The sequence below is a fragment of the Podarcis cretensis genome, assembly GCF_951804945.1.
Source record: "Podarcis cretensis genome assembly, chromosome: 1".
Classification (NCBI taxonomy): Eukaryota; Metazoa; Chordata; class Lepidosauria; order Squamata; family Lacertidae; genus Podarcis; species Podarcis cretensis.
In genome coordinates this window covers 120,973,006-120,997,288 of record NC_137170.1, presented here as the reverse complement: position 1 = coordinate 120,997,288, position 24,283 = coordinate 120,973,006, and the positions used below count along the sequence as shown (strand labels likewise).

The window sequence follows — 24,283 nt, the reverse complement described above, 5'->3', positions numbered from 1 at the left end:
CCAATGTCTTTATCTGTTTCCAATTGTTTGTAAATATTCAATAAACCATGTCCATTCTTTTATAAAAAAGTTTGTTATCTTGATTTCTTAATTCTTCCAGTAAGTTTTGCTTTCCTCTTGGGAATTACAGGGGTAGAACTACCTAAACAGTACAGAAATATATTTACGTATGCAACAACAGCTGCAAGAATGTTACTTGCCCAGAAATTGAAAAAAAGAAGACGAGGTCCCAATGAGAGAAGAACTGATACAAAAACTTTTTGGAATACAGTGGTACCTTGGGTTAAGTACTTAATTCGTTCCAGAGGTCCGTTCTTAACCTGAAACTGTTCTTAACCTGAAGACCACTTTAGCTAATGGGGCCTCCTGCTGCCACTGCGCCACCAGAGCACAATTTCTGTTCTCATCCTGAAGCAAAGTTCTTAACCTGAAGCACTATTTTTAGGTTAGCGGAGTCTGTAACCTGAAGCGTATGTAACCTGAAGCGTATGTAACCCGAGGTACCACTGTATGCACAAATGGAGAAATCACATTTTAACTTTACAAAAGAAACTGGAACCATCTACAATGGTACCTTGGTTGTCGAACTTAATCATTTCTTCGAAAACCAAGGCGCTTCCTGCACTCAATCGGAAGCAGAGTTGGACATTCGGTTTCTGAAAAACATTCACAAACTGCGGCATTCGGGAGCCAAATTGTTTGGGAGTCAAGCTGTTTGACAACCAAGGTACCACTGTACTTGAACAATAATCAATGCCACAGCATTCAGAACATCATACTAGAGAAAATACTGAGCCACTGAGGCCAAACACCATGAAATTTAAACCTTACTTATGTCCAACCCAAAATGTTCCTGAAGGGTGGTCTTAATTTCTAACTGGTGTGTGTGTGTGTGTGTGTGTGTGTGTGTGTGAGAGAGAGAGAGAGAGAGAGAGAGAGAGAGAGAGAGAGAGAGAGAGAGACTTACGTATCTGTATCCAGGGAAAAGTAGTCATAGAGTTTTACTATCCTTGGATGATCAAGTTCTTTGTGTATTCTATACTCTCTGCAGGCGTGCCTAGAAGACATAGGTAAAATAATCACAACCACCAGAACAGCTTTAATTTGTTACAAAGACCAAAAAAAAAGTGTTTTCTTGAAACGCTTACTTATGGTAGTTTTCCTTTTTCTCATCTCTCCAGCTTTTGTTAAGCTGGTGTATCTTCACAGCAGCGTATCTTTGCTCATAGAGATCAAAAGCCTGCAAGTAAGGTTGGGGGGAAGTAGTAGAAAGAGATTTTGTAAAATACGAGTCACAGAGAACTGTATTTATTAACATTTCAATATAGCTTGAGAGTGCAATACATCATATCTGGCCCAATACTGGAAAAAACCTTGAATTTTTAATTGACTGTTTTCTCAGAAGCTTTTCAGAAGCCAACATACTATTGTTAATGGTCTCAGAAGAGTCAGATAATTTGTCTGGCACCTTTCTAATTTCAACAACCAGGACACTGTACATAATCTGCCTTTGGGGCCAAATAAACTGCCCTCCCTATCACTCCTACACATTGAGAGATGGCCTGGTTACTTGCTCTTAAACTATCTCCTAGTCCGAACATTCATTTCAAATAGAGTGATCAGTACTCGTGCATTTACTAATTCAAAATACTAAAAAGCAGTTGTCATAATGAATAAATACTGCTTATTATTAATTGGCCCACAAGCTTTTCCTTGATCGTTCCCAGATCAAATACTCAAAGCAGGTAAACATTATTTAAAATTTACAAATTTGTAACCTCCCACAGTCTATGAGAAGGCAACAAAGGCAGAACATGAATGCAACAGTCCTCTTCTGCTTTTGCTCTAAAGCAACTGGTATTCACAGGCAGCCTGGAATGAGTGTACAACTATCCTGATGGGATAGTTTTATTCTCCTTGAATTTGTCTAATCCCCTTTTAGTCGCCACATCTTGTCTTAGCAGATTGCATAGTTTAAGTATCCACCATGACATAGTATTTCCTTTTGTCTATTCGGTGCCTCCCGTCATTAAGCTTCACTGGATAATGCTTGGTCCTCCTCTATCTTTATGAAAGAGCATGCATAAAATCTTAAAGACCTCAAATATTTTCCTGACACAACCTTTTCAAAGCCCCAACCATTGTAACCATTCCTCACAGGAGAGTTGCCCCAGTGCCCTGACTATTTTGGTCACCCCTTTTCTGACTGATTCAGACTGCAGAGGAACACACACTATAATACAGTGGTACCTCGGATTAAGTACTTAATTCATTCCGGAGGTCCATTCTTAACCTGAAACTGTTCTTAACCTGAAGAACCACTTTAGCTAATGGCGCTTCCTGCTGCTGCTGCACAATTTCTGTTCTAATCCTGAAGCAAAGTTCTTAACCTGAGGTAATATTTCTGGGTTAGTGGAGTCTGTAACCCGAAGTGTGTGTAACCTGAAGCATACGTAACCCGAGGTACCACTGTAGCCTGGTTCACGTGATAGGGTAGGTAAACCAAACTATAGTTTACCAGGATTGCGGGTTCCTGGAGAGGCCCTCACAGTCATTTTGCTCTTCCTCCTGCACGCCAAGCCAAGGTTCGGCTTAGTGCGTCATCCAAACTGGTTAAGCTCTCTCCTCGCCAGCGGCAAGCTATAGACAAGGTCTGGTTTACTGCAATGTGCAGACCAAAGGCACCAGCTGCCTTCACACGTGTTCTTAGCATTATGGGAACATATTTCAGCAAGCTGAACACTCCTTCACAACATCTCAGCACAACAGTAAGGGGTCACCAAGCTTCAGTTTCAAATAACCTGCTGTTTAGCATGTCGCTCAAACTCTAAACTGTGGTTAATCTTAACTATGTTTCGTTGAAACTAGCCTCCCTCGTAACACTAAACCATGGGAACTCTTAAGCCGTTCAAACAAGGCCCATATTTCTGAAGAAAAATTACACACAGTTTTCAAAAGTATGTACAGATCACTTAAAGAAAAGCAGGCACCATCTTAGAAAATGCATTTTGCCTTCTCTATGCTTATTCCAATACAGATCTTTGCAACCCAAGCTTGAACTGAAAGGTTTGGGTATTCTCTGGAGACAGATTGATTTTTATATTTTTCTATCTTGCTACCAGTTTTTAGTTGTTCAGGAAAACCTGGAGAGGTTATTTTTACACTTTTAAGTTGATATAGTTTTGTTGTTTAAAATGTTTTTCAGTGAATTGGTTCTAGAGAGGGTCACCTATGTTGGTAGGCATACGTTTAAAAAATAAATAAATATTACCAGCCAAGAAGAGGACATTACCTTATATACTTCACTAAATCCACCTCGACCAAGTAAATGAAGTAACAAATATCGCTCGTTTAACGTAGGATGATCCTTGAACCTTATTATTAAAAAAGAAGAAGAAGCAAGAACATTGGTCAATGAGAAAGGCAAGTACTTAATTTTAATACTAATTATTTTTGTGTATACAAAAAAAGAAATACTGGAGTGCAGTGTTTCATTCTTATAGTTCTGGATCATAGCAGTACTGATTCAACTTAAAATACATTCTATGTTGTTGTTGTTATAAGTGTACTGCTTGTATAAAAACAAAAACAGGTTTTGCAGAGCTGAGGCATGGATATCTGTGTGTCATTTATTCCAGAGCGAGTGAGGTGGAGAAGAATAAGTATGCGAGATTAAAATCTAGTGCCTTACTGAGAATTATCTTCATTGTTTATTCTTTTGAGCTCTCGTATGTGAAGATTTCTAACTCTTTCCAGACGTTCAAGTTCTGCTTGTATTTCAGCTTCTTCCTGCAAATCAAAACAAATAATTTATGAAATCTCAAGGTTTGTTGGTTTGTTTACTTTTTATCCCTCTCTCAGCTGATAACCAGGGAATTGTTTGTTTCAGAATCTCAAAATTTGAAAGAGAAATTGAAAGACGTACACCTAATTTCCTCCTACAAAGCCTCTAGTTGATGTATTCCATTTTTTTCTTGCAACAATGGGGATAGTACCCAAACAACCAGTTTCATAACTGAACAAGTTCAAAAACTTTTGTGCCTGCCTGGTCATGTAGAGGCGAATGATATGTATAAATGATATGTATGTGGAGACAGGTGATGTGTATAAAAGATAAGCAGAAAATTAGGCTACAAAACCATTTGCGGGGGGGGGGGGATTTGTCTGAACTCTATAAAAAAATGGTGATGGTGTCACCCCCTTCGGCACAGCATTCCACAAATGGGAAGGCCACCACCGAGAAGGCCTTTTCTTTTGTTGTCACCTTCCACACCTCCCTTGTAGGGGGCATATGGAAAAAGGCCTCAGATGACAAATGCAGGGTTCAATTTGGTTCATGCAAAAGGACTGACTTAAATCTAGCCTCCTATGTGTTCTACTTCATATATTTTCTTAACGGTGGTGTAAATCCAATAATCTGCAAATTATTTAAATTTTCATATTTGAGAATTTATCAAATTGGCTCTTCAATAAGAAAAACCTCCTTTAAGCCAATGTATCTGGTAAAAGGTAAAGGTAAAGGGACCCCTGACCGTTAGGTCCAGTCGTGGCCGACACTGGGGTTGCGGCACTCATCTCGCTTTACTGGCCGAGGGAGCCGGCGTACAGCTTCCAGGTCATGTGGCCAGCATGACTAAGCCGCTTCTGGCGAACCAGAGCAGCACAAGGAAACGCCATTTACCTTACTACTGGAGCAAGTTATTTACATTTAAAAATAGAAGTTTGAACTTAAAGAAATATTTTACTTTTAAAAATCAATCTTTATCTACTCTCTTATGGGATAGCATTTTTCTCAGAGTTGAAAGAGCAACAAGACAGATGGCAGTGTTTTTCCTGAAGAACTTTCTGCTGCATAATACCTTCCTTAGCAAACTACAAGCTTCCACTGTCCAAAAAGGAGTAGTATTCTTAAAAAAGGTCAATCAAGCTGATCTTATTAACTGAACAATAAGTTTACCACTGCTAATTTTTAAGAAGTACAAGTACTGAGTATACAGTGTAGTTGGGTGTCCCAAAAATGCAGATTACTGACTTTATAATATTAACTGACACATTCTTATAAGCAACTGTTAACATTACCAACATGTAATTTATGTATACCTTCCTCTTGTCATTCAAAATGACAGCATGGAATTTAGATTAAAAACTAGACATTTAACAGAATGGCTATTCTTCATGGTATAATGCAAGATACAAAATACTGAAGTTTTCACAAGCGATGCAAAATCACCATTTAAAAGTGACATACAACTTTTGACTATCTGAGCAGCTCTATATAGTGTTTCAAAGCATGCTCCTGCTACAGGCATGGTTCTTTCAATCTTAAACAGCTTACTTGGATCATATCTATAACCAATGGGGTAGAGTCTATGGTTACAGTACTGTGTGATCAGAAAAAAGATCCAGTTTAAACTATTAAACATACCTTTTTGAGATGTCCTAATCTAAGCTTGAAAATTTCTTCTTGCTCATGGTATTCTGCTAGTGTTAGCCTGCAGGAATTATCATAGATAACAAACCATTTTAATCAAAAGTTGCACACAAAAAGTCACAGCACATGTTACTAAAAGTTGAATGGGAAAAAACGTATTTTATTTCCGATTCATAACACAGGAAGCCAATTCCTCCAGCATCTTGTAGAATCCGCTACATTCTGAATGACCAGAAGCTTAATGTGGAACAAAATGTTCTGATACCAAAATTGTATCCACACTCCTACCTAAAAGATACAGAGAGGTATCAAAGAAGAGTGTAATTCCCGTAACTCCTCTTTGGTGTTTGAATCAAACGCAGCTGATACTGCAGTATGTGCTAAATGCTAATGGTCGACAAGGCATCTTATATTAGGATGATGACAAAGAGATATTAGGTATTTGTAATAATGTGGGACTGCACATTTAGAATAAAGTGCAAAGTCATGTTGCATTTATGGGAACGAGCAACAGATTACACAGTGATGTTCTTAAATAGAAAGGGTACTTGATGCCAGAAGAGTCTGAATTATTGACGTCCTAGATTCAGCAAGTACCAGTTTGGGACCCAAGCTTTAGTATTCACTGGAACACCTACATATCTTACACCACTTTGCCAACTCTAAACCAAAATGAGCGTCATATACAAAAATCAGTTCCCTCCCTTGTCATAACTAAAATACAGAACACAGAGGGCAGGCTTTGGAAATGGCCCTATAGAGCTCTGTGGGATAAAACAAGCAAGCCGCAATTAATAACACTTTTGGAAGACAAACATTATTGGAACACCCCCCAAGCCACAACACCAGGGCCACTACAAGCAGGGAGAAAGATTTAGCTTTCCAACTTTCTGAACGGCTACAAACAGGTGATTGTGGCACCATCATGACAAATACTCAATACATAATTAGAAAAGAAGTATAAACTTACAATTGTGGTAAATTGGGTCTAACAAACGGATCGTTTTCTGCTCCATTGACAGCTTTGTTTTTCCTCTGCTTAGGTTCTGAATTGGCAGAGGGCGCCTGAGAATTATTTGTAGCAGGAGGTTTTCGCTTTGCCAGAAGTTTTCTTTGCCTCTCTATATCTTCCCTTTGTTGATTTACCCACTCCTGTTGCCTGCAAACCCAAAGCATTATTTTAAGTTGATTTTTTATATTTTTTAAAAAAACGTCTTAACACTTGTGGATTTAAGCTGATTCCCTAAAGCAGGAGTGGAGAACCTCTAGTCTGTGGGCCAAATTTGACCTGGAACAGGTCACAGGCCCCCCAATATCCTCCACATCTCCATTACAGTTGTACCCTGGTTTACAACCATAATCTGTTCCGGAGGTCCGGTTGTAAACCAAAACAGGTTATAACCCAAGGCATGCTTTCGCCAATGAGGCCTCCAAAAAAGGGGGGGGCTGTAATTAAAAAAAAGGGTTGTAATCCAAAAAAAGGGACATGCACTTCTGGGTTTGACATGGTTGTAATCCAAAACGGTTGTAATCCAAAATGGTTGCAAACCAAGGTACCACTGTATAAGCCATGTTTTCTTCATTCAAATAACTGAATTACAAGACAAATAGTTCCAGAAGCTTGGTTAAGAAACGAATTTGTGCAAGACACATGTAAGATGTAGAATCCAGCACGCAAAGTAGTAATTTAGTAAATCAGGGTTCTCTGACATGCGTGCCAACTTCAAGAGGCATCCCAAGCCATCTTCTTAACTATGGTTTAGTAACATTACTATTAAAACAGATGGACTACACATGATATCCTTCTATTCAAACTATGAAATTAAAACACAAGAATTCTACTTTTCTTCACTCTGATTCTACCTATACACCTTCTCAGTCATTCCCTCCTCTGCCAAGTCTCTGCTAAATTATGTTACTGAGGTGACTATTTTACCAGCAACTACAGGCTCTCCCTCTCCTATTCCCTATTTTATGCTAGTGGAAGTGCAGTCAAGTCAACTAGGTTCTCTTTTACTTGTTGCTGTTCCTTTATGGCAAACAAGCACACCAATAGCTCAAAGTACTTCATATATTGTAGATGCATGGGTCAAGCTGAGAGTCATTCATCTACATGTTCTAAAAGTCTGCTTTGTTTTCAAGACTCACTGAGAAACTCATGCAAATCTACTCATGTGTTTGCTTTCAAAATCACCAAATGTAAGAAATTCGACAGACAGCTGATTGAGTCAATTCTCTACTGTATTCTGAGATTTCCTCTTTTTCCCCCTTCTTTTTTTAAAAAAGCCTGAATACCATGATGTGTATAAAAAGTAATCCCAAAGCCGGCAGTTTTACATAAAAACACCCACTTCTTGGAGCTAGTAATTACGAACAATTTAAAAACACAATATTGACTAACTTCACAAGATTCTGAAATGCGAAGCCATCTGTCCACTGTTCAGTAAACGATGCGCCGTGTCGAACAGTCGTAAAATGCCCAAGGCGTAATCTGTCTTGCATACTCTTCTCTCTGCTTGCCAGCTTTTCTTGTGTGCTCTAAGGAAATAAAAAATATCACCAGTTAGTTTTAGAGCCCTTCCTTCTCAGCCACGGATTTTTGCCCACAAGAAATGCAACACTGATGCTTATTTTGTTGCACAAGGATGCAAGATATCTTCCTTCAAGGCTTCCATTTTGTGAGGGTATTGCATTTTCCTCAGCACGGAGTGGGGGGGCAGCTCACCACCCACCCAGTTAGCACATCAGCTGAGATTGCTAACACCGAGCAGAGTGCAGTTGCTTGCGTATCTTTGTGAGTGCCTTACTGGTTTGTGCTTGTGGTATCAAGCAAGGCAAATACGAGAGCCCTGAAAGCTGAAACCTTCTGCATTCTTTATTAAAGGCTCCTGTTCCTGAAAAAAAAAGACTGTATTCTGGACAGGTTTGCTACTCTCAACAGAGGCGAGGAAAAAGTGCTATTTCCACTTTGCATCAGAAGGGGGGGGGGCTCTTCTAGTTTTCTAAATAGTTCCCAATTAAGCCTATTTTATAATGACTCTCCCTCATACCAGCTTGGAATTTGATCCCAGGACCCAGGGATCTATTTCTGTGTTTAAATACAGCACCATCAGGGTAGTAGTTCTTCTACCCCTTCTAACATATGACCACAACAACCTCCTCTTGTCCATTAATTCATCTCCTCATTTCATCCTGGAGGAAAGAGCTACCTATAAGAGAAATCCATACATCTGCCCCCACCTTACCCAGTGCCTCTCTCCTGCTGTGTTGGAATCAACCCAAAGAAGCAGTTTCCTGCACTGCTACAGTAAGAAGGGGACACAGAGGTCTCTGACCCACCTTACTGCTGACTGGATCGGGTTTTTACTGAAACGACACAAACTGCAGCTCATGCCATTGCAGTTTAACCTGATTTACAGGATTAGGATGACAGAGTATTCTTCACTGTGGATACTGAACAAAAAATACATTAAAACATCCAACTTACTTTTTCAATCAAAAGCTTCTTGCTCATTGAAATGCACTTGTTTAATCTTTCTTTGTATTTTTCAAGTAGCTTTTGTTGTTCGTCTATTTGTCGCCGTAGGTCACAATTAGCCTAAGAATCAAATGAAATTGTATTTGTAACCAGTAGGGCCCTGCGATAAAATGCTGCAAGGCTGAAAAGCTTCAGGAATAGGGTCTCAGCCACCATATTCCATCCTCCATCTCCATTTCTCATTTATTCTCCATTCATTCCACACACACACAAAGAGCATTCCAGGCTCAGTCCTCATTGGCCTGTTTTGGAGTTCTCCCCAGCTGTCCAAATGCCAGCTATATTAAAATATTTCACTTTTCCATTCATATCTTTGGGCAACTCTCCTTTCCATCTTTGATGACATTAAAATAGCTTTCAAGTGTGAAACAGGAAGTGACCTAATGAGGTAGTAAATCCTAACTTTCTTAAAATCTCTGTGTGTCTTCTTTCCTCCTCCTTTTCCAGTTACTCAGTTCGCCTCCCAACCTAATCATCTCCCACCATAGCTGCCAACGTTTCCCTTTTTTAAAGGGAAATTCCCTTATTCCGAACAGGATTCCCTGCAAGAAAAGGGAAAAGTTGACAGCTATGTCTCCCACCCACCTTACTCAGTCAGTTCTATACCACTGAGTTCCTAGGGCTTTTTTCCTAAATATTTTTTGAGCATGAACAAATCACAAATACAAGAAATGAGGAGTGCCAATTAAAAATTGCATACATATAGACCCAAAGCCGTGCCTTCTCTTTCCCCAGGTATTAAAAATATGGTATCAGTCCACCCCCCACAAAAGATTCCTCAAGTTTGGAGGATGCAGTATTATAAATACGTTGGCAAGCATACATTCATGTGTCTTTCTGACAGCTTAAGTCAAATGCAATACAAGTAATTTGCCATTTTAAAAGCTGTGTAAGTAACCCTATATTTCTCTCTTAATCTTACCGTTATCATACTTACCCTGAGCAAATCGTCTATACGACCTTCCTTCTTTTCCAGGTCTTGGTTTTTATTACTTTCAAGTGCAGTTAATTTCAACATTGTGAGATCAGTCTACATTAAAAAAAAAAATAAATAGTAGAGAAGTGGAAAGCAAACATTTATCAAATTCCGTCTAAGTTCCATCAGAATGCAGCCTTTCACTGTATTTTTCGCTCTATAAGACACACCAGACCATAAGATGCACCTAGTTTTTGGAGGAGGAAAACAAGAAAAAAAATATTCTGAATCCCAGAAGCCAGAACAGCAAGAGGGATTGCTGCGCAGCAAACCCTCTTGCTGTTCTGGCTTCTGGGATAGCCAAGCCTCTTCAGGGAAGGGGGAGCGTTCCTCCCGTTGCCCTGAAGAGGCTTCACACGGCTATCCCAGAAGTCAGAACAGCAAGAGGGATCACTGCTTTCGCTGCGCAGCAATCCCTCTTGCTGTTCTGACTTCTGGGATAGCTGCGCAGCCTGCATTCACTCCATAAGACGCACACACATTTGCCCTTACTTTTTAGGAGGGGAAAAGTGTGTCTCATAGAGTGAAAAATACGGTAATTTACCACTAACTTAATCAGCTTAATCAAAATAGTAAATACTGTCAGAAGCCTGAAGAGAGGCAGCTCTAAATTCTTCCCTTTCTTAGAAGAAGGAAATGAGTAATATGCCTTTTGTATAATCCAGACTGTGCTGAACTGGGTGCATGCATGACTCAAGAGAAAAGGCAGCACCGGTCACAGTCATGCCAGGTTGCACAAATGGCTATGCCACCTTTCTGTTTTGAGTCCTGCATGTTAAAAGAGAAAACCATAGCGAGGAACATCTCACCTAGCACACACTTCCACTGCTTCACAAGCATTCTGGACCTAAGGGAATCTGTTAAATTGCAACACAGAGAGCCAATGTGGTGCCCACCAGATGTTCTGAACTACAACGCCCTGGGAGAAGGCTGGGAGGCCAGCTGGCAAGCCCCAGCTGGACCATCTCCTTCCAGTCTTCCTGCTTTGAAGACCATTGGCAGCTGCTCCGATGTAAATCAGCGACCCGGGCTTCAAAGCCAGGGCACACTATTACCAAATATAACTGCGCACACAGAATAGGCGTTGAGGCTTGTGGAAGCATACTACAAATACAGATTTATTAATCATAAATCAGGACAAAGAAACATGTCGTTTCTCTCTCTCTCGTCCTCTCAGAGTACAGGGGAAAAGCAAACGCTATACACAATGGAAGTTCCCAGCAAGCTGTGCTGGAATGTAAACAGACATGTGTCACGCAACAATTCCACATGTCTGCTCCTTAAGGTGGAATGGAAATGTCAACACTCCCATGCTCCCTGCCTATTGCTCTTGCTGACTGGGGTTGGTTGATGGGGGCTAGAGTTCAAAACCTAGAGGGCACCGGGTCGGTCAACTCTGTACAATTGGACTACAGTTCAGTGGTAGAACACATACTTTGGAGGAGATAGAAACCGAACCCTTCCACAGGCAGAGATGGCTGTGAAAGAATCCCGACTAAAAGCCTCGACAGCTGCTGCTTGCTAGTCAGTGTGGACAACACAACTAAATGGAGAAATTGTCTGAATCAGCACAAGGCAGCTTACATTCCTGTGAATTTTTAGCTTGTGTTATTTTTACGTGGGTGGCACTGTGGTCTAAACCACAGAGCCTAGAGCTGGCAAATCAGAAGGTCGGCGGTTTGAATCCCCGCGACGGGGTGAGCTCCCGTTGATCGGTCCCTGCTCCTGCCAACCTAGCAGTTCGAAAGCACGTCAAAGTGTAAGTAGATAAATAGGTACCGCTCCAGCGGGAAGGTAAACGGTGTTTCCGTGTGCTGCTCTGGTTCACCAGAAGCGGCTTAGTCATGTTGGCCACATGACCTGGAAGCTGTCTGCAGACAAACGCCGGGTCCCTAGGCCTATAGAGCAAGATAAGCGCGCAACCCCAGAGTCGTCCGCGACTGGACCTAACAGTCAGGGGTAACTTTACCTTTACTTTACACCACCTTGATAAAAGTTACCTGCACCCTGCTTTTCCATTTTAATCTCGTTATTATGTACCATATTTTTCGCTCTATAGGACGCACTTTTTCCCATTCAAAAATGAAGGGGAAATGTGTGTGCGTCCTATGGAGTGAAGACGCCATAGCCCCACAACCCTCTCCCAGCTGGAGAGGTGATGCGCGGCTATGGCAGGAGCCTCTATAGCCGCGCGTCACCTCTCCAGCCGGGAGAGCGCGTGCGGGGCTAAAGAAGCCATAGCCCCGCGACCCTCTCCCGGCTGGAGAGGTGATGCGCGGCTATGGCAGGAGCCTCTATAGCCGCGCGTCACCTCTCCAGCCGGGAGAGCGCACGCGGGGCTAAAGAAGCCCCCCGCAACCCTCTCCCGGCTGGAGAGGTGACGCACGGCTATGGCAGGAGCCTCTTTAGCCGTGCGCCACCTCTCCAGCTGGGAGAGCGCGTGCGGGGCTAAAGAAGCCATAGCCCCTCGACCCTCTCCCAGCTGGAGAGGTGACGCGTGACTATGGCAGCAGCCTCTCCGCTGCGCCTTTCCGCTGCTCCCTGACCTGCTCTTTGGGGCTGGTGGTGGGCTTCCCCCCGCCAGCCCCAAAGAGCAGGTCGAAAGGAACCTGAAGCACCGACCCCTCTCGCTCTCCAGGCTTCCAAGGTAGCCGCCTGAACGCTCGGCACCTTGTTTTAGAGCGGGAAAACAAGAGGGGGAAAATTCTCCCCCTCTCTGCGCAGCGCCTCCTGCCACGTCACTGAAGGGGCGCTGGGCAGAGAGGGGGAGATTTTTTTTTTCTTGTTCTCCCCCCTCTAAAACAAGGTGCGTCCTATTGTCCGGTGCATCCTATGGTGCGAAAAATACGGTATTTTGTGTTTTTTACCTTGTATTTTTATGTAGTGAACTGCTCTGAGATCTACGAAGGGCGGTATACAAATTTTAATAATAATAAGTTGTTGATGATGTTTTCATTTCCATCTATCAGAATCTCGAGACCTTAAATCCCAAAGCATCCGTCCTGAAATTGTACTCCATATATATATTTTTGTAATCTCCCTAGGAAGATCACGTGTTGTTATGCTGGGAATGGGTGTAAAATACAGAGAGAGAAGAATGGCTTGCTTCTATTTACCCTCAATCTTTCACTGTAACAAACACTTCAAGTTTAGCTTTAACTACGCGCCACCTTTTCTAAGCAGCAGTTACAAATCAGAACTGATTGTGTATGTGTATAGAATAATGAAAGAGAATGGCTTCATGTATTTTCAGCATGAAGCATAGAATTACAATCCAGAGTGCTCACCTGAGTAATTTTAAATGACAACTGCTTTGGTTGTGAAACAGGGTGGTCCCCAAAAGATAATGCAGTAGGAGAAGGACTATTCTGTCGAACCTAAATGTGCATGGATAAAATATAAGATTTACATGTAACTAGAAAGCAGAAATAAGAACGAAGTAAATTGCTAAAATAAGGGAAACTGCATGGTCAGATATTGTCCTTTCACCCTCCCCACACCTGAAATGGCTGGAATCCACGGCAGCCAGACCACGAATAAAAACCAGCCATTTATTTCTTCTACTAAAAGGAGTAAGCACCTACAACTGGAATACACATGGCTCTTCATTCTCCCGTACTAAAAGCTACACTATTCAGATCTCAGGGGACAGAAACTTCCTCATGGTACATGAGAATATCGTCTGCGGGGAATGTTACGAAGTCACTATTTGCCTCTGCCACCAATGTCAGAACTGTCCCCAATTTATTTATTTTATAATGAACGGGGGGAAATCATTTCATGCACCTTCAGAGAAAATACCATTTCAAACAGTCTCTCAGGGGGTGGTAAGACTATCATATAAGGCAACTGCATGGATACAGCAACATAAATTGGTCTCTGAGAGACAGCACAGAACCAAGGGACCTCTGTATCTTACATCTCACCCCTTTTGCATTGGACAGGTTCAGATCCTCAGGTATTACCAATTTATTTTTCAATAGACTTGAGACTTGTGTTTGTAAATGTGCTAATTCTTAATGGAAACATTTTTGTCCTGTATCACTATCCAATACTTGTCTCAGCAACTGCAGAGACCTTCCAGACAACAGGGAGGAAGGCAATTAGGGGAACCACTGGTGGCTTTTGCTGCATCTTCTAATACTTTTGGTGCACAATATTATTTCAAAGACACAAACTACAAATTACAGCTTTGGAAATGAACAGCTCTTCTTAAAAAAATATGCTTGGAGACACTTCGTTGGTAAAGCTGTTTTAACAGGCAACAACGCATCAACTACTAGATTGTAGCTGAGACAGGGTACAGTGGTACCTCGGGTTACTTAACTCGTTCTGAAGGTCCGTTCTTAACCTGAAACTGTTCTTAACCTGAAGCACCACTTTAGCTAATGGGGCCTCCTGCTGCTACCGCACTGCCAGAGAACAATTTCTGTTCTCATCCTGAAGCAAAGTTCTTAACCCGAGGTAATATTTCTAGGTTAGCAGAGTCTGTAACCTGAAGCGTATGTAACCCAAGGTACCACTGTATGTGGAAAAATATATGATCAGGGAATATTCTTCCTTTAGATGGTAATGGCTGGTTAGAATTTCCATACATCTGGGGAAACCTGGACACATTCTCTTTTGTGGGGCCAGCATGCACATCTGGGTGAATTTTTACATTTTAATGGAAATGTCTGGGGGTTTTTTTTGGGGGGGGGGGGTGTTGGCTTGGGCTCAAGCTGCTCTGCATGCCACAGTCGTGACCAACCTGAGCTGAGGCTGTCCTCTTTTTTGCTCTTCAGGATATAGCAACCCTATTCGAACGCTTCATTTCTGAAGCAACACTGCACAAAAACACCAGCCTCCCTAACTGCTGTATCAGAAAGGGAACAGTTAAGCAATGGCAGACCTTACCTAGAGGTTTCTAAGAAATAATTTAATAGAACAGTCCAAGGACAAGCATGAATTGCTTCTCCCTACTATTTTGTGGGGACACAGCAGAAGGTGGCTCTCTCCCACCTCTGACCCAGACACCTAGGAGAAGTGTGAGGAAGAAAATTGCTCATGGCGGCACTGCGACTTTGCCTGGAAAGATGTCCCCCACACACCCCAAACCAAAATCCACTGGGGGTGGGGGGAAGTGTCTTGAAATACATTTTTGGGAAAAGAGGACTGACAATCTCCCAAATATGCATAACTGAAACCCCTCTCAACTATCTTTTAGTAAAAAAAAGAATTAGGAGGAAACACTCTATTTCAAAGAAAAAGCCAACCTGTATGGGGGTTGTTGTTTGTTTGTTTCTGTAAACTGAACATGCTTGTGGATTCTATATAGTTAAAAGAAGGAGCAAGAGGAGGGGGAGAAGAGGAAAACATTTCTTTTGTAGCATTTCCACCTTCATGTAATTGTTTTAATTCAACGGGATTCCCAAGAGCTAGCTCTTTGCCTATAGCAGAATTGAGGGAGAAATACCAGGGGAGTAATCCAGACCCACTGAAGACACCATCATTTCATTAGATTAAACGTGCAGAGGTATTTAACTGGAAGTGCTTCAATTTTCTCAGCTACTAGAAGATAAAGTCTGAAGCTTTTGTCAGTACTGGAGTAGGACCGGGAATGGGGGGAGAAGGAAAATTCTCCTCAGTGAGATATAGTAACTTGAGATTTTAAAATGTCTCACATTTCTCTAACCGGGTACAACTGGATGTGCGAAATCTCTTTTACCATTCTAGATTGGACCTTCACCTTTTTACAAGCTGCATTATCATTAACCCAGCTGACTACCTGCAGATCCCTCTCCGCATTAAAAAATTTAATAGGCAATATTTTTCAAAGGAGATAAGGAGGGGGGAGTACTCTGGTTTCTCTTCAGATCGTATAAGGAGAGGGGCTGGAAATGTTCTGGCAATATTCTACCCCAGTGCTCACAAAACAGGGCTGCCATACGTCCAGAATTTCATGGACATAACTGGAATACAGTGTCTGGGCGGAAATCACTGAATTTCCCCCCCCCCCCTCTGTTTTGCGATTTTGCCGGGGTGGGGGTGGGGGTGGGGAAGCTCAATAACTTTGGGCAAAACTAAGAAAAGCTCAACAACTTTTGTGTCCGGATTTTCAATTTTTGAAATATGGCAACCCAACAGTAAGAACCTGTTCCCACGTTCAATGCTCTTGCCAATTATTTCCAAAAAGTGCAAGCATAAGAACTGACAAATCATGAAAGTTTGACACTTTGAATAATTTTATTGGGCAACATTCAACTACATACAGGTATGTCTGCTCACATAATCGGACTTCTTTTTCCTCTCCTAGATGCTACACCTCCTGTACTCCACAAAAATCTGCTCCAGAGAGTTGAGGGATAAGTCCCATCATGCAAACAGAAATCCATTTCTCAATCACGTGAGCATCATTGGCTATCCCCCATTAAGGCCATTTAATAACTTCTAACATTACACTGTTATTTATGATCTGGCTCCCCACCCACCCCCAACATGTGGACCTGCACAAAGGAGAAACAGAACACTCCTATCACACTGCTCGGCAGAAAGACTCAACCGCTGGTTTCTATGCAAGCATACTACCAATAGGGAGGCGAACAAAAAGTAACAATACAACAAAAGCGGTTGTTGGTGTTTTTGCGTGTGTTCTAAGGCAAGGTTGGGGAAACGGTGGCTCTCCAGATCATGTTGCACTTCCAATTCCATCAGTCCTGGTCAAACGTTCCCTGTTCTAAGGGAAGAATCTATCAAGCCACTGCCTCTGCAAGATTAGTTTTGACTATCATGAACATTTCTGAATCATAAGCTGATAGAGAGATACAGAGTAAACTTACGGAAGAAGGGGCGGAATGTGAATTTTGAGGAGAGCGAATTGCAGGAGGCATTCCTCTTACTGGGCTAGACCCATTTCCACCTTGGTACTGGAAAAAAGAGAACAAATCAATTATATTCTGACAGAAATGTACTAAGCAAAATTCAGATTATGTAATCAAATGCAATACCCTTCAGAATGATTTGCATGGGGTGTGTTGAGACAAACTTGTTTATCACAACAGCAATTCAACACTCAACAATTCCTCATTTTTATTTCTGTATAAAAACTAATTGCCCATTAACTGATGCTTGAGCAAAACTTAGTATTACTGCCATTATAACTTTAGATTTAAGGCAAAGGCGTTCACTTTTGCAGGAGCAATCTCCAGCTTGTACATTATTAAGTTTGTATCCCATCCATTCTCCTGAAAGAAGCCCAGGGCAGCAAACAAAGTAATAGAACAATACTATTAAAATAAAATAAATACATATTTAAAACATTTTAAAATATCAAGGGCCTCTAGAAACATAGAATACATACGCAATAGCTTGTTGAGGGACACTACACTGGAAAAGCTACCCCAGCAAGCATAGCTTAGCAACAAGCACAAATGAGGGTGAAAGTCTTTGGTAATGCTTTTGCTTCCTAACTTGCTTAATTCAATATTTTGTGAAATTCTAAGTAAATTAAGTTGAAAGCAAAAAACTAAACAGTTGAAGATGCATACAGTATTACAGTTAGGAAACCAGGGATTGTCAAATGTCACAGGAAAGGCATGCAAAATTTAACGGTAGAAAGGTTGTGCAATTCTTCCATAACTGAGAAATCTATTAAATAGTGCAGAATGCCATCAAGACTTAAATATGTAAATTCAGGAAGCTGCTGACAATTTATGCACATGGTACTAAAACTGAGGATATTAGCAGCAGCCCGTTTTTCTACTGATGACACCTTTTGCTCATTTGTGCTAAAAAGCACATTGTAATAAAGTCACACTTCCTACTAGGTTCCATTAGTCTCAAGTTATGACTATATGTCTGAAGCTTTTTCACAAAAGCAACGATGTAAGAAAACTAGCAATAGCATGACTGGGTCACAAAATCCATATTCTTTTAGCTTTGTATAAATTTCCAATTGGCATATGCTGGGACAGCAACACTATCTGGAACTTCTAGCTCAGGGGTAGGCAACCTAAGGCCCGGGGGCCGGATCCGGCCATACGCCTTCTCAATCCGGCCCGCGGACGGTCCAGGAATCAGCATGTTTTTACATAAGTAGAATGTGTCCTTATTTAAAATGCATCTCTGGGTTATGTGTAGGGCATAGGAATTCGTTCAATTATTATTATTTTCCCAAAATATAGTCCGGCCCACCACATGGTCTGAGGGACGACGGACGGGCCCATGGCTGAAAAAGGTTGCTGACCCCTGTTCTAGCTGGAACTGTATGGTTTAAGTAAAAAAAAAAAGTCAAAATGCACCCCGTTTTATTCAGTTTACCACAGTTTTAGAAGACCTGCACTAGGTTTAGTGACAACCATCTTCTCCCCATCAAGGTAAATCAACATATAGATAGTTTGAGAGGGCATTCAAAAAGGGATTAAATAAATGTTTGTTACCTTATGCACTTTGGGATGAAGAAAAGAAAAAATGTTTATATACAAAATAAAAAAATAAACAACCAAATACAATAGTTTATATCCCTCAGAAAAAGCTACATTTGATGTATGAAACAGAAACAGCTTAACTAGAATATAGGGAATCATAGCACTTACTTCAAAATAGTCACTAATTTTGTGCCCACGTGCACCAATGTTTTTCCCTAAAAAATAAAAATCATCATCAAAAAGATTAGAGAGACAAAAAAGCATAATTTCTGCTGTGCAATATGAAGGCTGAAAGGTATTGTTTAATTTTAGCTTCTCACAGATTCCCGTTAGTTTGGCAAGTACTTTTGTTTCCTTACATTAATCTTTTAGGAATGTCTAAACAATCACTTTTTCAAAGACTATATGGACCAACCTTATTTCTCCAGATTTATACTTAGTTACTACTGAAAAGTCCCATTGTTTTCAGCGGACTTATTCGTGACTAATGTTTGCTGAATCCTGGATAATCAGGACCACAATCCTATAGCCATGTAACTCCAACCAAGACCTAGTGAACTCAACAGAACTTACTTCTGAGCTGACATGTACAAGATCGCACTGGTAGCCACACTAGGTTTTTTGCAGTAAACAAGGCTTTTTAAACACCTTATGGTTGCAGATTGATTGCGGCCTGAGGATTTGTAAGTAAGAGCCTACTTATCTGTGTTCTTATCCTAATTCCACAGGCTGAATAATTAATAGGACTGATTTAGTCAGCAAAAGACATTTGAGCAGTTGTATGACCATTGTAGTAACAAGGGAACACAGCAACTTATATCCATTTACCATTCTGAGTTGCTTGATCCTGATGGCTCAGCGCAAGACCTTAAAGACCAATCACCATAGTTTGAAAACAAATCTAGAAGATAAAGGTACCCCAAATTCCAGAAAGATAAAAGTTTAAAGCTAAGAACATGTGCATTGGTGCCTTAACACCCCTGACCAAAAGTCGACTGAAATAAAGTGGCCATATGGCTCTTTGAACGCACACAAAACACTCTCTGATGCGTCTCCAAGGAATGGAAAAGACAGACAACTTTCTGAACACTCTCTACATATAAATATGGTATAGATAACATCTTACACTTCGCAACAATGCACACAGCCTACATTAGTTTTTACTGCTTTGTAAGTCAAGTATAGGATCATCAGTTGTACTTGCAAGACGCTGTTGATACTGGCCTACGAAATTTTGAGACAGCTTTCAAAGTCATTACGACCATCTCCCACGTACAGAAAAAAAGGACCGAGAATGTCTCTCACCCACACAGGCTTTGGCTTTAAAAAGTAGTTGTCAGAGCTGCCTCCAGGTCCCAGCTCACAGAGGACCAACGCTAGGCTGTAGTTATGTACAAAAGTCTTTATTGAGGTTCAGTTTCCATTTTAAAGCCGCAGCGTGCAGCTCTACGTCTCGACCTTAGACCGGCGAAGTCCCGTCTGAATCTCCGCCCCCTCCACACCAGTTTAAGACTCTCGCTTTGCTCCACCTCTTCCTAAGTTCCTTTCTCCTCTGGGCCCTCCTGCCCGCTAGGGTTCCATCCTTCCTGGACTCCTCTGACGCTGACCCTGATGATTCTTCCCCCTCCTTCCGGCGGGCTTTAGGACCTGGTTCCCTATCTGGGCTACCTTCTGTGCCGCTCGCCTGTACATTTGAACTAGGCGCGCGCGCCCAGCCTGCAACTTTCCTCTTGACCGTTAACTCGCTCTCCAATGGAGGCGTGGCCAACCCTGACTCATCTTCTCTCGCTGGTGGTGCATATGTGGGCTCTGACACCTGGGACTCCTCCCCCCCACTACGCTCTGGTGGGGAAGCTGGTCCTGATTTCCAACTGCTGCTCTGGGAGTCCCCGCTGGCCCCTTGCTTCTGGGGTGTCCCCCTTGGGTCGCCCCTTGCCCTGCCCATCGGCGCCCCCTTCTGTGAATCTTCCGATTCGCTGGAGAGGCTCATGGAATCTCTCGGGCTGCTGTCATCTTCTCCTACGCTGCCCTCGGATTGCTCCCCCTCGCTCTCCATCTCCTCTCCTCCCTGCGCTCCCGCTGAGTCCCTGACAGTAGTGTTTCTTCTTTTTATCATGAAATGCTTTCTTCCCTCTCCAAAATATTCTTTAAAGCCATAAATTTGTCTAAAGTTATCACATGAAGAGTAATATGAGACCGTTCCAGAGCACTAGACACATGCCTATTTCCATAGAAAATTCATTACTGACGGCAATTTCCACTTGGCCATAGCTTGGAATGGAGTTTACAGAAAGCATTTTCCAAAATGTCTACCAGACATTCTATGGATTATTATTATTATTATTATTATTTGAACCATGAACTAGCAGTTGTGGTGTGCACCCCAAAATAAGCATTGGAGCACCACCAACCATACACTCCAGGAGAGTGTTCTCTGTGAGATGGCAGCAAATTGTGTCTGGGTCCAAGCCACTGTAAAGTGCAAAATTATGCCAATAACATCTAGCAGAGCCTGTCACCCTGATATCTTTTGGGAAGACGGACAAGATAGCAATCTAAGACACAACAGCAGCAGTTCAAAAGAAGGTGTCAACTATAACCCTCAAACTATTCTCACTTCTAAGGTGTGTCATACAACAGCACATCTCTAATGCATTTATGAAAGGAATGCCTATTTATCTAAACAATAAAACAAGATGGTCCTTCACTCCTCTTTATTTAACCAGCAGCTACCATTTCTTCCAATGAAAATAAAATAGGGCTCTGCAAAACCCATTCAGACAAGTTTGTTAAAGTAACACATTAATTACTAGACCTAGTAGAATAAGTCCTCGAACAAAACAGTCGCTTAAAGCTAATTTGTGGACTGCTCTTAAAATACATTTCTCTTCTATTTCAGATAGTAGGAACAATAAGCCATTTACAAGTTTATTATACAATTTCTGTTTAGCAGCATTTCTGTGAAGCACCCACACAAACACACTTCAAAGCTTGTGCTATGGGTTAAACAATGCAAATCAACTTCTGATATTTTTGAATTTAATTTAAAAGCATCAAATCTGCAAAGTTAAACAAGCAGCCATGTTTACTCTGCATGTGCATGTATCAATGTGTATTGAGCACATTGACTTTTGTACTCTGGACAAAAGTCTACAAAGATAAGAAAATGTAATTTAAAAATAGCATTTTATCCAGGACCAAGCACAATCTCTTCCAAAGGAGGGCTGGGAGCCTTTTAGAATGATGGGACAGGGATTGAAGAACTAATTACTGACAGCAATTGAATCAAATATAAGCAAATGAAGCAACCAGATATTATTTCTTGTTCCAAATCTTCATAGCAATACAGAGTGCTATTTATCAATTCCAATGCTAGTTTATTTTTTAAAATTCTAATAGACCACCTCAACTTCAAAACATTTTTCTATTACACTCTATTTGCTCTCGAGTGAACACATCTCCAAACTGAGATAGTATATTTATTGACATCCATAGAGAATCGTTGATCCTTCGAGTGTCTGTCAAAAGACAAAATAAAACTTGCAGCATGTCCCTTCCAGACTACTTTGAAAAGCCCTAAGACAAAATCAAGCGAAATTTGTTACTTTTATAAAACTATTTTTTAAAAATGCTGTTTGCTTCGTTAACAATACTTGCAATTATTAATTTGTTGCAACTGACAGGGTGAGTTTGCTAATATTTTGTTAAATATTATATGTATTATTATATGTAAAGTAGATTCTTGGATTTTGTTAATTTTCATTATCTTCTGAATGTATGTAGAAAAGCACAGTGTTTTTTGTTCTATATTTTGTCATTTCAACAGGTTGTAAGCTGCTTTGAGATCAGTAATGTGGAAAAGTGATATACAGACTGAAAATGATATGAAATGAAAAGAGCAACAAGGAAGAATGCTGGTTTTTAAAACAACCATAATGGATGACTGTTCAGCTGAAGACAGCATAACTACAAAATTGACTCCACCCTGTCTTTTCAAGAAGGAAACTAACTCCTAGGGCCATATTTGTGTAAAGTGCTGCTAGAGACAATTTGGCAAGCAGAAAACCATAATTACACATAAGCCAAATTCAACTTTTAGTGGAATTTTTACTCAGTGCAGCTAGATGCCCGCTGACAATGCAAAGCAATGGTGTGACGTTCAAAAAGGGAGGACTTCTTTCCCAAGAAGTTGAAATGTTACTAGATGATTCAATTAAAAAAAAAATCAGCTGTACATGATATATATCATACCTTGACTACTTTCACTCTGGTTTTCTGCTTTCCTTTTTCTTCCTCTAGAAGGTTCCAACTGTTTTTTCTCGGGAGTCTGCCAGACACAAAATCATTCTGTTTAATGCATAGAAAAGGAGCCAGCAACAGTTCTACGCACAAATGTGCATTAAAAAGAGATGCTCAACCAATAGGCAGCTTCACTTATCTCCAAGGTGACACATAGAATGTTTTTTCAGGAATTGTACAAAATCCCTACTCGCATCAAGTTACTGCAGCTACTTCATTCTATCACCCCAGTAAACCAGGTTGTTTTAATATTATTTTATTCTTTAATTTGCTTGCATATAAATATTGAAAACATCTCTACAAGCTGACTGTAACAACTACGAGCTAAAGAAAAGACTGGCTCAGGTTTAAAGAACTGTCACATGACCTTCCTACTGCACACACTCCCTTTCCGAGGCAACCCCTACATCTGCCATAACAGCCCCCCGCTGAAATAAACAGGAGACCCTCCAGAATGGAATGGAGGGATCAACAGCAACCCCTGTGAAGATGTGAAATGCCTTGTGCCTATGTATGTTGGGCGTGGGAATTGATACAAGCCATTAATTTTGTACACTCTCATTTGACATTCAAGGTAGTGTTAAAAAGTATTCTTAAAAATGTAAACAAGAGCACGGAGTTGGATTGAGAATTCCCACACAAAAAGCTCCACTCATGAGATGCTCCAGGTGGAATAAGGGAATTGGGGCGGGGAGAGGTGTTTCTTGCAAAATTATTCCTTCTTTCAGCAGCAGCAGCAGCAGCAGCAGCAACACCCCCCAAGAGCTGCTACAGAGGACTGGGTGAGCAGTGTTCATGGTGGCAAGGGGGAAGTGGAAAAAATAGTCTCCTTGCCTTCCTCCAACCTGTGCCTTCAAAGGATCTCAACCCTTTTTGTGAACAGAATGAACATTTCCATTCACAGATGGGATAACTCTGGATCAAAGCTACAGTAAATACATGCTTTCCTAGGACACAAGCTCCAAACCACCACCACTAAGTTTCAAAAGAAAGCAAACTGCAATTTCCCAATTACACATTAATATTACCGTATTTTTCGCTCTACTGGACGCAGTTTTTCCCCTCCAAAAATTGAGGGGAAATGTGTGTGCGTCCTATGGAGCGAATGCAGGCTTCTGCCATAGCCGCGCGCAACCCCTCCGGCAGGGAGAGGCTGCACGGGCTATGGCTTCTTTAGCCCTGCGCAGCGTCTCCCGGCAAGGAGAGGCTGCACGGGGCTAAAGGGGAAGCCAAAGCAGCGAGCGGGATCCAACCGGCCCCCTGCCTTGGCTTGCTCCATAGCTGCGCGCAACCCCTCCGCAAGGAGAGGCTGCACGGAGCTATGGATTCTTTAGCCCCACGCAGCCTCTCCCGGGAGGGAGAGGCTGCACGGGGCTAAAGGGGAAGCCAAAGCAGCGAGCAGGATCCATCCCGCTCGCTGCCTTGCTTTCTTCCATAGCTGCGCAACCCCTCTGGCAGGGAGAGGTTGTGTGCAGCCTGTACACTGCTCTTTGGAGCTGGGGGGGGGAATATTTTTTTCCTTGATTTCCCCCCCCCCTAAAAACTGGGTGCGCCCTATGGTCCGGTGCGCCCTATGGTGCGAAAAATACGGTATTTTCCTTATTGGCCAGGTTTACACATAATGCTAAGCCATC

General features: G+C 41.6%; 1 protein-coding gene across 2 annotated transcripts in view; it reads right to left on the bottom strand.

The window, feature by feature from the left end:
• Positions 1 to 24,283, bottom strand: part of TLK1 (tousled like kinase 1) — a 72,060-nt gene that overhangs the window by 9,102 nt on the left and 38,675 nt on the right. For both annotated transcript variants that reach the window (XM_079977877.1, XM_079977878.1), the window contains exons 4-16: positions 22,602 to 22,677; positions 18,519 to 18,565; positions 16,764 to 16,850; positions 13,233 to 13,322; positions 9,907 to 9,999; positions 8,919 to 9,029; positions 7,833 to 7,969; positions 6,402 to 6,590; positions 5,426 to 5,492; positions 3,692 to 3,789; positions 3,293 to 3,374; positions 1,149 to 1,240; positions 968 to 1,057 (exon numbers count right to left, since the gene is read on the bottom strand). In XM_079977877.1, the coding sequence (XP_079834003.1) occupies positions 968 to 1,057; positions 1,149 to 1,240; positions 3,293 to 3,374; positions 3,692 to 3,789; positions 5,426 to 5,492; positions 6,402 to 6,590; positions 7,833 to 7,969; positions 8,919 to 9,029; positions 9,907 to 9,999; positions 13,233 to 13,322; positions 16,764 to 16,850; positions 18,519 to 18,565; positions 22,602 to 22,677 (1,259 nt within the window). The remainder of the gene's footprint in view (positions 1 to 967; positions 1,058 to 1,148; positions 1,241 to 3,292; positions 3,375 to 3,691; positions 3,790 to 5,425; positions 5,493 to 6,401; positions 6,591 to 7,832; positions 7,970 to 8,918; positions 9,030 to 9,906; positions 10,000 to 13,232; positions 13,323 to 16,763; positions 16,851 to 18,518; positions 18,566 to 22,601; positions 22,678 to 24,283) is intronic.